This window comes from Eleutherodactylus coqui, chromosome 6 (genome assembly GCF_035609145.1).
Source record: "Eleutherodactylus coqui strain aEleCoq1 chromosome 6, aEleCoq1.hap1, whole genome shotgun sequence".
Lineage (NCBI taxonomy): Eukaryota > Metazoa > Chordata > Amphibia > Anura > Eleutherodactylidae > Eleutherodactylus > Eleutherodactylus coqui.
In genome coordinates, this window is record NC_089842.1 from 133,284,483 (window position 1) to 133,298,769 (window position 14,287).

The 14,287-nt window shown below is 42.5% G+C and overlaps 1 protein-coding gene across 1 annotated transcript in view; it reads left to right on the forward strand.

Moving 5' to 3' along the window:
- LOC136632657 (C-Jun-amino-terminal kinase-interacting protein 4-like) overlaps positions 1 to 14,287 on the forward strand; it is an 82,340-nt gene that overhangs the window by 33,522 nt on the left and 34,531 nt on the right. Inside the window, exons 7-12 of the mRNA XM_066607699.1 lie at positions 1,666 to 1,756; positions 4,377 to 4,504; positions 8,579 to 8,633; positions 10,732 to 10,884; positions 12,373 to 12,424; positions 13,165 to 13,295. Of these exons, the coding sequence (XP_066463796.1) occupies positions 1,666 to 1,756; positions 4,377 to 4,504; positions 8,579 to 8,633; positions 10,732 to 10,884; positions 12,373 to 12,424; positions 13,165 to 13,295 (610 nt within the window). The remainder of the gene's footprint in view (positions 1 to 1,665; positions 1,757 to 4,376; positions 4,505 to 8,578; positions 8,634 to 10,731; positions 10,885 to 12,372; positions 12,425 to 13,164; positions 13,296 to 14,287) is intronic.

Genomic DNA, 14,287 nt, shown 5'->3' on the forward strand with positions numbered 1-14,287 from the left:
CCATGAGGCCTGCAATATATTCCTCAGGCTTTCTTGAGACATGGAAATGGTTTCCGTCCTTCACAGTCGAGTTCTTTTCACCTTTCTATAGTTGATTTAAAGTTGCTAAGGTTTCGATAACACAGCGGAAATATTTGTAAACGCGCTGACCACGGCAGCAGTGCTGATTGACATCTAGACTGATCACTGTTGTCAACTGTATGCTTACCTCCAGGAGGTTACATTTGGGATAGGTAGCTGTTTACTGACCTACAGTAATGTTCTCTATTAGTGAGACAATACCCATGTTTTTCAGTTGTTAGTATTTGCCACAAAACTCCGAATGCACATGGTCGCCAAAGACTTTTTTTTCATGGCAATATTTTGATTTCCCTCTTAGAACATCCACTTAATTGACCAGTGCTGGTAGTCACATCTGCTGAATCTCTGCACCTGAGTCCTCTTGGACAAGTGGAGTTATCACTGATATTTTGCAGGCCAGCCAATAAGAATCGGGATGCTAAAAACTGCTTCTTCTCGCTGGCACTTGATACATTAGATGGGCGTAATGAGAGAGAATCAGAAGAAAAGCATGGAGTAAAATAACAAGTATATAACGGCAATCAAAAAAGTGTGTGGAGACACCCAGGGGGTGAGTGGATCAGGGGATGGCACAGTCTATCCCTAAGGAGAGCACCCAGAAGGGGTGTGAGGACACCTAAAAACTAAGTAAGGAGACTTATAAGGCAATGCTCCTCTGGGAAATTTCTGCAAATCAGAAAGATGGAAAAATACCTCCACAGCGCCATCTATTGGATAGAAGCATTCCTTCAATTCAAAGTGATCTTTACACAACACAGCTTCTGACCCACGTCATAGGCCCCTTACAGACTAAGGCTTTTACCACATTAGCGCATATTGGACGGTGTTTTCATGGCCGGCTAATATACGCTTCTATCTGGGGTGTAGAAGCTTGTGAACGGGCGCACAAATCTAACGTTTGTTCGCCCGTTCACACGGCATGGGGCCCGGTGCATATGCAGCTGTACTGAAGATTTGTGAAGAATTCTAAGTGGGTGGAATTTTTATAGTAAAAAAAAACAAACATTTGCACCAATTGTGTGTGTTTTGTTTTCTCTTCATCATGCAGTATGAATAATGTGATATTTTAATAGTCAAAATTTTTACAAACTTGGTGATACCAAGTATGAGTTTTTTGGGGTTTTTTTATGGGCGAAAAATAATTATTTATGTAAAAAAAATTTCTTTTTTTTAATTAGTTCCCATGGGTGACTTGAACTTGTTACCACTTTAGTGCTGCAGCATATATTACTTTTCACACCATATTAAGGCTTTCTTCTTCATTAGGAGCAGTGCTTCTAGAGTAGAGCACCTCTATAATAAAGCATCAGACCTGAATGAATCGGACAGAAAAATAGGGTGTCTTCTGTGTAAAATCATTGGTTCAGAGGCACAGTAGGACTGTATAGAAGTCTGTGGGGCAGGTCATTACAGCAGCACAACTCGGCCATGTGAGAAGGGCTGGCCTAACCAATGGTTGCTTATGCTCTAATTTGTACTCCGATTCAGACTTATTGCATTTGTTCTCCATTGATTTATACATTTAGTGTCTTTCCATAATACATTTGTAATGCTAATTACTTTTTCTGTGTGTGCACTGTGTAGAGCCCCCTCAGCCAGAAGTACCATCTGTCGTTGATGACATCATTAATTCTACTCCAGAACTGAAGCTTGATTCGGAACCTTTTGAAGCAAGGTTAGACTAGTTCCCCCTTCTAATGTACGATTGTGGTGCTGGTGTTTTTAGATAAGTGTTTCAGAGAAGACAATGCTGAAATTCCACCCTATGTATCTTTTGTTTATACGTTATACATCTGTTCTTGTTGTTCACCCGAGGGTTTTACGTGTGTTACAATAATTGACTGTCAGTTTTCAGTGTCCGTGTTATACGTTGTCTGGTGACAATATATTTTTTTTTTACTGACAGGTGCACAGGGCTTAAAGTAAAATGAACAGTACTTGGCTGTCCTGAGCGCCGCAGACTCGCAGTCCTCCCGGTCTTTGCGTTGGAATGGACACCATGTGACGACTGCTGCCAATAGGAAGCCAGAGCATCGCCACCTGTTCTCCTGGCGTCGGTGCTCACAACCTAGGCACCGTGATGCCGGGAGTTTGTAATCTGTTGCTATGGCCTTTGATTGGTTGCAGCAGTCACATGGTGTCCATTCCGAAACCAAGACCGGTAGGACTGTGAGATTACAGCGCTCAACCACCAGGGTTGAGGCTTGGAAATTACCGTATGTTATATTATTTTAAGCCCTGTGCACCTGTTAGTAAATAATTTATTGTAACCAGACAACCTCTTTAGAGATACTAAAACGCTGCATGACAAAACCGCTAAAGACGAGCTTCATTTCTGAGTCACTTTAACTGGTTGAGGGACAGGACATTTTGGTTCTTCAGGACCAGACACAGTTTGGCCATTTTGATGTTAGTTTAATGACTAGAAATTAGTTGTGTGTTTGGTTTTTTCCTCTTCACCCATGACCTCACCTGAGAAAGATAATAAAAAGATAGAATCTCTCCCCACACCTAAGTGGTTTCTCTCCTTCAGGGAGACCTAAGGTTACTTTCACACAGGTGGGATTTTGCTGTAATACACACCTCAGCATGCAGTTGAATCTGTTGCTGTTGAGATCCAGCTAGATTCTGCCTGTGTGAAAGCATCCTTAAGGCTCTGGTGTGGCAGAACACAAGGAACGTCTTCCTTTTCTTCCACTATTCTGTATCTGGTGGAAAAAGCTTTGCAAATGAGTAATGGAATAATTCCCTCACTGTGCCACCTTTTGGAGGGTAGCTTCCCTATGAGTCGATATCTGACATTTCAAAGGGCCTTGCAACATGACTAACGATGTAGGCCAAACCCGACTACTCATGTAGAGAGTATTTTTTTTTGACATCCATGCTTTCTACTCTACAGCAACCCCAGTTACAATGATTGTCACAGTTAGTGTTGTGGAGTGTCAGGATAGACCCAGAAACAGCTTCACTGTCACACGATCACCGGTATCCACCAGATACCGGTGATCGCATTAAAGTAAACGTAAAGTTGCAGTTGCCACAATCCGGGATATCCTGCGCAGCTGAGACCCAGGCCGGCACTGACTTCCCCGGGGGGAACTGACTTCCCTGGGGGAACATCTAGGGACCTGTAAGGTCTCCTGCGTGGAGATTATCCTGTGGGGCCACCTTGGCCTGAAGATTCCTGGGCTCAAGTACCGGGCGCTGATGGACAGAAATGCCTGGCTGGGACCTTCCCTGCTCGGCGGATCAGAGCGGCCCTGTATTGGAGGCATCTGCAGGGGGTGAAGAGCCTGCCTGCCCTCTACTGCTGTGAACTGGGTGATTGACGCTGCTTTTAAAATGACATTTTTGCAACAATATGACATTTTTTTTCTCTTCTAAACTGCATTAACTCCTGGAAAAAAAACTGCTGGGTCAAAATACTCCTGACCCCCCCCCTCAGTGAATATAGTAAGGGGTGTAAATGGGGTCATTTGTGGGGGTATCTATCATCCTGACACCTATGAACCTTTGCAATCTTGGCTTGGTGTAGGAAAACAAAGTGTTCCTCAAAATGTTGATAATCGGTGTTAGATTTGTACTTCTCCTAAATGGTTAAGTTTTTCAAATGTGCATCCAGAATAATGTAAACATATGGAAATATATATCTTAACAAAAATTTGTACAGTATGTTTGCACATATTTGAGATATTGCAATTGAAAATGTGACAAAATGACAATTTTTAATAAATATACACAAATTCTATGTCTGTTTTTACCGCCTAAATGAAGTACAACGTGGTGAAAAAACAATGTCAGAATCCCTTAGATATGCAAAACCTTTACCGAGCTATTCTATGTTAAAGTGACATATGTCAGATTTCCAAAATTTGGCCTGGTCATTAAGGTGCAAACAGGCTTGGTCACTAAGGGGTTAAATTACATCAGAAGCTGAAAATGGGGCATATGGCAGGAGACTTTCCTGACAGAACATCTGATAATGTGCTGTAATACTTCTGTACAGTAATGCATACCAATGGTTAATTCCCATAGGTGGTCTCAACAATGTAGAAAAAAATATACAGAAAAATCTGTTATTAAAGAAATGCTTTTATATTGAAAAATCTAGTAAACTACACCGCTCCGTAGATGGAGAAATAACAAAGTTATGGCTGTGTAAATGTGGCCACACAAAAGGCATGTGGGAATGATGTAATTGGGATATGTTTTGCCTTGTGTAATATGCCTTCATTTTCACAATAGATGTAGTATTTAATGTACACCATTTCTGTGTTCTTGTGTCCTCACTCAAGTACCCCAAAAGGAAACTCTGATCTTGGAGAGGAGGCTCGTGACCGCAACAATGATTCGCTTTTTGCCGAGATGTATGGAACCAGTCCAGAATTTATTGCAGATGTCGATGAGGGTGCTGACTTACAAGGTATTGGACTTTTTTTCTTATTGATTTTGTTCTACATCAGGGGAATTGCTTAATATTCACTATGTTTCTGTAGCAATCGCCATAGAATAATTTACCGTCACCATAAGCAAGCAGATGTATGGGCCATGGTATAACAGTTTTGTGTCTTTAAACTTTCATTTACCTGTCTGGCATAACTACAGAGCTCCCCTGGTAAGCCGCAGCTGAAGCCTAAGCTGGCCATAGCAACAGAGCTGTGCTGTCCTTTACCACTCGAGAGTCAATATAGGAAATATACTTAAACAGGATCACGCTTAATGGCGGTGCTTGCTGTGTGATCAACATAAAGTTCCAAAATGCCATTGGGAGGTCCACATGATGAAAACCCAGAATTCTTTTATTGCATAAACATACAACATGTTTCCAGCCTGCACTAGGCCCGTCTTTGGCCACAGTTCATCGAACAACCAAACTCTATTTTAAACAGGTATTGTTCGTCGGCGGTCCTAAATCTGTACCTCCCCAATGTGAAAACCAGCGACCTGCTAAAATTAAAATCCATGTTCTAACCTTCTCACTTATAACCTTTTAAGGGACTTCTAGTAGATCACATATTAGAAGTCACTCACAATGTTGTAAGTGAGGAGGTTAGAACATGGATTTTATGTTTATTTGGTCTTCTGCACACATGCCTTCATTTGTTTGAATGGTACTACAGCCTTTGGAACCAGCATAGGTTTTACGCCCAATGTTTTAATTATGTTGCTGTGTCATTTTATTCTTATCGTGTCATTCATTTTTTCAGCATGTGACATACTTCCAATCAGGCCGGGCTTAGTACAATTCTTTCCGGCGCACCGTGCACTTAATACATGACGAGGCCTCCATTTGGTTTCAGGGAAATATATGCCAGTTTCTTGTGTAAATTATACATCTGTCAGTTTGGGGCAGCTACCTTCCCCCTCCAAGCAAATGCCACCCACTTTTTGAAAAAGTTGTGAGGCTGGCACAGAAAGAAGAAAAGGTGTCAATCTTTGCGCAAATAACCCCACTTGGCAAAAATTAGCACCTTTTTACGCCAGAAACTCACGTAAAACCTTTTGTAAATGTGCCCCGGGGTCATTTTTTTAAAGGTATCTGTTCACTTTATGTCCACTTACATTTTTGGTTATGCATTCTACAGGCTCCTTCTATACTCTAAATTATGATTATACTGACATCTAGTGGCTAGTGTGAAACAGGAGCAAACCACTGGATTTTAGATTAACAGCTGCAGCAAAACAGAAAATATCTGCAAAATAGGAAAAAATTCTTACAAAAAATGATAAAAGGGGTTATTTTCTGCATATAATTTTCCTTTAATCATTTTGCTGCCAGATTTTTTTTTAGCACCTTTGGTAGCCAGAAAACCTTTCCAATTTTTGACATGCACAGATAAATGCCAAATTACTAAATAAAATCCTAATAAATTTCCATATAATTTCTGAAAATGGACAACCTGCTGATTGCAATTATCTTGCATTAACATACATCTGCACCTAAAACGTTTATTAACTTGCTGTATCAACTTCAACCTACTGTATATCGGGCTGCATTGTGGACAGAGCTTTGATTTTTGTTTTCAAACCAAGATTCTTCTCTTTAAAACAAGATCAAAGCTGTATCTGTAATACAGCCTAAGATACAGATACAGGCTGTAGAAATACAGTTGGGAGTTAGGGGTGTAGTAAGAGCTGCCGGTATATGCAACTCCGAATTCAAAATGGCTATATCTCAGGCTGTACGTAGGAGATACAATAATACCTCCATTTTCTGCTAAGAATGTATCTTGTCACCTCCGGAAGTGTGGTTGGTGACAAGATACAGGCTGCTTGACAGCCCGTTCACACCCCTAGGAGCTGATTGGCTGGGATGTCCGCTGCCGCCGGCCAGCGGGTAGATTGCCCCGCTGGCACAACCGTCACCTTTACGATCCCCCTTGGAGCACACAGCGGCTATAGGGGCCAGGCTGACCCCCTAGAAACCCAACAGACAGCGGCCCTGCAGAGTCAGCAGCGGGGTACGGAGCTGTCATCAGCCAGAGCGCGGTGGGGGAAACCTTCTCTGACTGCAGCGTCGGGGTCAGGAGCACTGGAGCTGCCAGACGAAATTACATTAGCAGGGTTGGGAGATAGGTGAGCCCGCAGGGCTGCTTTCTCCAAAATGTGAGTGCAGCAGGGTCGGGAGGTGGGAGACGCCGCTGGACAGCTGCCTCCAGGAAAGTGTGACCGGCGGAGCCAGGACGCAAGGCAAAACTGATGTGAGTGAGCCACGGAGAGCGACAGCGGGGAGCGGAAAGCAGCGGAGCACTGATGAGAACAGTGGGCAGCAGAGGCTGACATGCCGAGAGAATTGTGTGAGCACCAGGGCCGGGACACGAGGCACACCTGCAGCATGTGGGGAAGCGGGGAACCCAGTCTACAGTCCACAGCCAATCGGGAGCTAGGAGCGTGACAGGGGCGTTCATCACTGCTAGCCCTGTCAAACCCCTAGCTTCCAGTGGTGACAAGATACAATAATACCGAAAATAGGTTCATTAAATTGGGGTCAGCATGGTCATTTTGAGTGGTCTGTGATTATACATCCTGATATGCAGCAAGCTGTGATGCACTGTGTGCTCTGACACCTTTCAATTGCCTTCATCACTGAAAATAATAATTATGGCTGCTGAGAGGTAAAAAAGAAGAAAAAAAAACTTCTATTCATTAAGGACCAAACAGGTTTGGCCTTTATGGAGTTAAATATTATGTGCATTATTTACACTTTCCCTATATACACAGATTATCTGTGCTCCTCTAAATTATCATAAAATATTCACACTCTGGCTGTAGAATTTGTTTTATTCAACTGTCAGAAAAGACAGCTACATTATTTTTCAACATAATCTCACTGTTTCTCGATACATTTTGTCCATCTGTCAACAAGCTTTCGTATTCTCTCATTAAAAAAAATTGTTTTAGGCTGAGCTGCGAGCCACATGCACCGCTGTCTTCACCTCTTCTTCAGACATGAATCTTCATCCTCTTTGGGCTTCTTTCAGGAGACCTCGTAGGTTATTGTCAAGATCAAGATTAAAGGGAAGATGTCTTAACACCTCAAACTAACGTTTTTGGAGAGCGTCTGCAGTATGGGCAGTGTGCGGATGTACATTATCATGCTGCAACACAACACCCTTGGATAGCAGTACTCTGCATTTTAGAATTTTAGGCTTCCGCTCTTCAGTGAGCATCTCACTGTAACAAGCGCTGCTGATTATTGAACATTTTCTTTTATGTAGGTCAAGTGGGGCAGCCATTTTTTATTACACTGCAGCAATTGACTGACTTAAGGCAATTTTCTGGGCATAAAATGGAAATTCTGAAATCTAGGATGTATAACTAAATGGCAGCAACCTGTGCCTTTTTTATCTGCCCCTCTAGACCCTCTCCCTTATTCCGTGCAGCCACCGATCCGCGGCTGTGTTTACATGCATCACTTCCACAGTAAACACAGCAACAGACTGTTCCCTACAACTCCCGGAATGCCTGTTTACCTGCCAGAGCTGTAGCTCCGCCCCTATCTCACCGGTCCTACAACTTACTAGAGCCAACCTCCCTCTCACTGAGAGAGCCAGAGAAGGCCTGCAGGCAGACAGACCGGACCTTCCGGGACTCTAAACGGCACATGAGTAATACAGTGCAGTGCTTCCTGTCCTCCCATCATGCACTGCTCACAGGATGTTGGAGGTTATGGACAGGGGAGGAAGTAGCAAATGGGGACAAGATGTCAGAGAAAGTAGAGATACTTTTCAGGTGGAGAGTCATGTGACCTTGAAAATGAAGGTAGCTGATCCTGTTACACAATGACTTATTGTGGTGATATACATTAGATTTTGAAATATTAGTCTGGGCTCGGAATACCCCTTTAACACATTCAGACCTGCACAGCAGTGACTGTGGAGACTGCAATCTGCAACAGAAAACATTGATAGGCCAATGAGGCCAACATACGTTTTAACATAACTGGCGTGCAAATAATTTTTCACTCCCTTGTACATATGTTTCTCTTCTTTTCAAGGTGGTACTCCTTTAGATGCTCTGTTGGCGGAGAACGCACGGCTCAGGGATGCACAGTAAGTAGGCTGAATAAATGCATATTTTACTCCCGGAATGATTTAGTTTGGTTTCGTGTATTAATAAAATACAGAATTACGTGTTTTTGTTTTTTTTTCTTTCTATTCAATAATTGCATAATTCGTATGTTGTGTTTTTTTATATCTAAAGGTTTGTTCACATATGGCTTTTCACAGAAAAAAAAATCGAAAGTCTGTTAAACATAAAACCCATAAGTTGTTTTCTAATTAGCATATTGGCTGTATGCCTGGACATTTGTGAGTTATGTTCCAGAATTTCACATGTTTAATATAGGCTTTGGACAAATAACTGTATGAAGGTCCTTTATAGCGGTTTTATGTGTGCATGTATCAGTTCCTGATCTTGTGTATTATGTAGATTTTTCCCAAGAGCCTTTACCCTTCTAAAAACTATTTGGCTCTTCTCTGTATGATACATGAAGAGGTCCCATCACACAGGTTCTGGAAAACATTATCTATCTTTGTAAGAGATGTTAAAAAGCTACAGAACTATTCACCATTTTAATGACCAAACACTCTTTTAGCAACTTTTGCTCGCGTGTCTTCCTGGTGCTAACTTGATCTCCATGGCCTACCAGAGTAATGGTTTTCTTTGTGACACATAGGGCTGTTTTTACTGTTCTTCACAATGCCTATAATAAAACAAAAAAAGAAAAAGTTCTTTAAACTAAGCTAATTACACATTTACATTAAAATTATAGGTTTGTAATTTTAATTAATAATATGTTAAGTTTTGGGTTGAGGGGAGGCTAATGACCGTGTGGGCAGTGTGTGTGCTCTGATTTTTGTATTTTTTTATCCTTTTATTTGTAGTTCATTTCATAATTTCATTTTCTTTTGTTTGTATATATAAATGCATAAGGCCGAATGCCCACGGACGGATTATTGCTGCGGGATTCGCGGTCAGACCCCCCCCCCCCCCCATGAATCCCTCAGCAATAACTTCCAAAGACATGCTATGTTAACAGATTCTCACTTGCCCACGAGGGGCAATCAACTGAATTTTCCGCTCTCGGGGAAAATCGCAGCATGTTCGATTCATCATGGAAATTTGCGTGGACGGCTTCCATTGCAGTCAATGAAAGCCGTCCGTCCCGCAATGCCCCGCGCTGTGAGCACTGCGGAAGCATCACGGGAGATCACGTCAGCACTGGCTCTTCATGCACTGCGCATGCGCGCCAGCTTGTTGTCAGACTCTCCCTGCGGATCAGGAGAGGTGTGTATAGGGTCTCTGGAGGGCGCCATGTCTGATTCTGCTGTGAGATTTCGCAGGCGGAATCCGACCCGGCCTAAATGCAGGAGCTTTTCACACATTCATTTGCACTTTTCCACTGTAACTGCGGCATTCATAGGAGAAAAAATGTTGATCAGGAGGGGTGTCGTGTCTTCTTAAAGAGAGCACCCAAAAAGTGTGTGGAGACTCCTAGGGGATGAGTGGGTCAGGGGGTGGTACAGTCTCTCCCCAAAGAGAGTACCTAAAAGGGATGTGGGGACGCCTAGAAGGTGAGTGAAGAGACTTATAAGGCCATGCAAGCTCCTTTTGGGTAATTTATGCAAATAAGGAAGATGGAAAAACACCTCTGCGGCGCCACCTATTGGATAGCAGCATTCCTTCAAATCAATGTGACTTTCTAACAAGTTTTAACAATGATTGGGAACAGGAAGCCAGAGAACCATGCACATAGACAGCACTCTGTGGTGGCACTGCTGCCCCTAATCAATATGTAGACTGTGAAGGAGGATAAAAAGCAGTTATATAGCCCATGTTCACGCGTAGCTAATTTGCTGCAGGTTTTGGTGCAGATCTGCAGCAGATTTCACACTTTCACATTGAAAGTATCGGCAGATTTTGCCAAGTTTTTCATTGTGGTTGTGATACAGAATTTGGTGCGGAATGTCCATTGAGGACATTGCGCAACATTTTTCACTACCAATGAATATAAAATATAGCATATCTGATATATCTTCTGTGATAATGAAGGATGTGTTTTATTAAAAGGCAGCGGGAGAGTCGGGATGCCGCCATAAACTTAAAAGTAGTCAGTGTTTATCTCCATTCACTACTATTTTTTTCCAGGACTGAAGTGGATACAGCTAGAAAGAGTCTCATTGCAAGAGTGGAGGAGCTGACTGCAGAGCGAGAGACTCTTAAAAGCGAGGTTGAAACCGTAATGCAAAATCTGTCTCGCTGTGAGTTCAAGTTAAGGGAGTCCGATCAGGAACTGCAAATGTGAGTATGTAACAGTGATTTTATTAAGGTAATGTCATGGTGTTCTAGTAAATCTGCAATAACAGATCTTCAGCCAGATTATTATAGAGAGGTACTGGCTTGCCCAAACTTTCCTATGCAGACATTCCATTCATCAGAGCAAAAATGTTATTGTAATTTGCCAAGAATGACTCGAACATTCATGGAGTTGAACAATAACCATTTTGCTTACCTATGAGGTCAGATGTTTTTGAATCTTTGCTAATTCTTGTCTTTGGGCATATATTCAGGAGCTGACTGCACTGTTTTTCTTCGTGCCTCAATAGAAAATGTTAATCTCCTATATTGTACAGTATACACGTTTCTTCTTTAGCATCGTTACGTAGGCCAACAACTACCTAAGTCTTGTATTATTCTGCAGTGTGGAGAGGAAGAAACTCCTACTCTACTCAAAATATGGCAGAATAAATCCCAGGATCAACTCTTCATCCCAGCAATCTTACGGAAAGTTCCCAGTATCTAGTGTCCTTTTAGTCTCGGTTGGAAAATGCCCTTATTAAGCCACAGGGTGCCTCCCATGCATTGTCAGAAAGACCTGAAAGATTGTAAAAATATCATAGCCTATAGAAGGATAGGCCACAAATTAATCAATATATGCCATCAAATTCCAAATTGGTGATGTATAGATAATGAGAATTCATTGATGGGATGTCATCTACTCTTGAGAAATTGCAAATATTTTGGGTTCACACCCAAGTTCAAATATCAACTTAAAGGGGTTGTCCCGTGATAGCAAGTGGGGTTAAGCACTTCTGTATGGCCATATTAATGCACTTTGTAATATACATCGTGCATTAAATATTGGCCATACAGAAGTTCTACACTTACCCCTCCGGTGCTGGCGTCCCCGTCTCCATGGCGCCGACTAAAGCTGCGCCAGAAGACCTCTGCAGCGCGAGCATGCCGGAGCCGGACAGAAGAGGGCAGACAGCGCAAGCGCGTCTAATCCCGGCAGAAGGCAGCTTTAGTTGGTGCCATGGAGACAGGGACGCCAGCACCGGAGGGGTAAGTGTAGAACTTCTGTATGGCCAATATTTAATGCACGATGTATATTACAAATTGCATTAATATGGCCATACAGAAGTGCTTAACACCACTTGCTATCACGGGACAACCCCTTTAACCCTTTCCAATCCAATTTGTATCCTGGTTTCCCTATGGGGCTTACTCTTCTTCTGCCGTTATACAATGGCGCTATATGCTGGCTAAAGCCAGTACTGCATGAGGTGACACGTTGGATAGGCTCCGACAGCAGAGAGGCTGGCAATATTCAGTAAGAGAACCTCGACGGACGTCTTCCAACATTGGAGCTGTACAGCCTTAAATCATAATGTCTTTAGACGTCAGACAGTGGATTGAAAAGGGTTAAAGTTTATTATAGTGATAAATGTGATTCAATTACAATTGAAATTCTGTTGATTTTTAAGTGGACATTTCTTCATTTTTAAGGACTCGAATTGAACTTGATGAAGCAAGAAAGTTGTGCAGAGAGGATGCTGAGGTACATTAATCAAACTAAGATGGCTAATAATATCCCTTATACAGCACGTCAATCCTCTTCTTATCACATATAGTATTTATGATTTAGTTCCTTTATTTGCTAAATTACAATACAATGCATAAAGATGACAATCGAGGTTCCACAAAACTCCATATCATTCACCTAATGCCATTTCCTCTAATGTAATAATTTTATATTCCAGGGAATACCAATTATGAGTGTTATTTTTCAGAATGTATTTTTGCTTTCTTTTTTGTAACTTTTTAAAAAAAATCTTTTTTTAGAAGCTTTTTTTTTCGTTTTCTTCTTTTTAGCCCCTATATGGTACTTGAACATGTGATAGAAGTGATCAAACTATGATACACTGCAAGACTTCTGTACTGCTGTGATTTATGCCTGTCCGTGATACTTAGCTAGCATAATCCAGTTTACTTTGGGCAATATGTAATAATCTCATGTCTATTGCAAACCAGAGTGCGATGAGAATCCATTGGCACTCTAGTTCCTTTAAGAGCTGCAGTTGATAGAAAATGTCCGCTGTTAGAGCAGCCGCTCAGCTGTTATTAGACAGCTTGCATACGACAGCCATGCAGGACATATTCTCCTGCACTTTAAAAACACGATGCTGTGGAATATGTCCCTTTTAATAGCTATTGTTAAAAGGTGTATAGGTGGTTGTTAAGGGGTTAAATGACTCGTGTGTCTCAACAATAATTTTCTGTAATCTTCTGTCCTCAAAGGTCGACATTCCAGCTGCCCAGAGAAAACGGTTCACTAGAGCAGAAATGGCTCGTGTACTGATGGAAAGAAATCAGTACAAGGAGAAGCTTATGGAACTTCAAGATGCGATACGCAGAACAGAAATGTTAAGGTATTACAAAGAGCGTGAGCTGGAGCAATAGTAGACTTTTTGTTGTAAAACAAGGGATTTTTTTTGTTGTTGTAAAACAAGTAAAATCGACTAACAATCATATACTCCCATCTCAAACCTCCCCTTCATCTCCAAATTACTCGAATGCCTGGTCTACTCCCGCCTCACACGCTTTCTCTCTGATAACTCTCTCCTCGACCCCCTTCACTTTCCGCCCTTTGCACTCGACCTAAACCGCCCTCACAAAAGTATCAAATGACTTGATGACGAGAAGTCAAGAGGTGACTACTCCCTAGTAATCCTCCTCGACCTGTCTGCTGCATTTGACATGGACGACCATGACCTGCTCCTTGCTATGCTGCGCTCTATCAGCCTAAAGGACACTGCACTCTCCTGGTTCTCCTTCTCTGACCGCTCTTTCAGCATCTCCTTTGCTGGCTCTACCTCCTCTCCACTTCCTCTTGCTGTCCGGGTCCCCCAAGGTTCGGTCCTTGGTCCCCTTCTCTTCTCTAACTACACAGCCCCAATTGGACAAACCATCCGCAAATTTGGCCTCCAATACCATCTCTACGCTGATGACCCCCAACTATACACCTCCTCCCGTGACATCTCTGAACCATTGCTCCAAAATATCACAGACTGTCTGTTCGCTGTCTCTAATGCTATGTCCTCCCTTTTTTTTCTCAAACTTTACTCCTCTAAAACTGACCTTCTCGTCTTTCCACCTTCCAACTGACCTCCCCATAACATCTTCATTCCAGTGTGTGGCACCACCATAACCCCAGACAGCACGCCCGCTGCCTTGGGGTCACACTGTACTCTGATCTCTCCGTTATCCCCCCGCATCCAATCTCTGACCTGAACATGCCACCTACACCTCAGAAATATTGCTACAATCCGTCCGTTCCTCACCACGGACACGTTAAAGACGCTTGTTGCCCTCATCCACTCCCGACTTAACTACTGCAATTCTTCTTTGGCCTTCCCCGCAC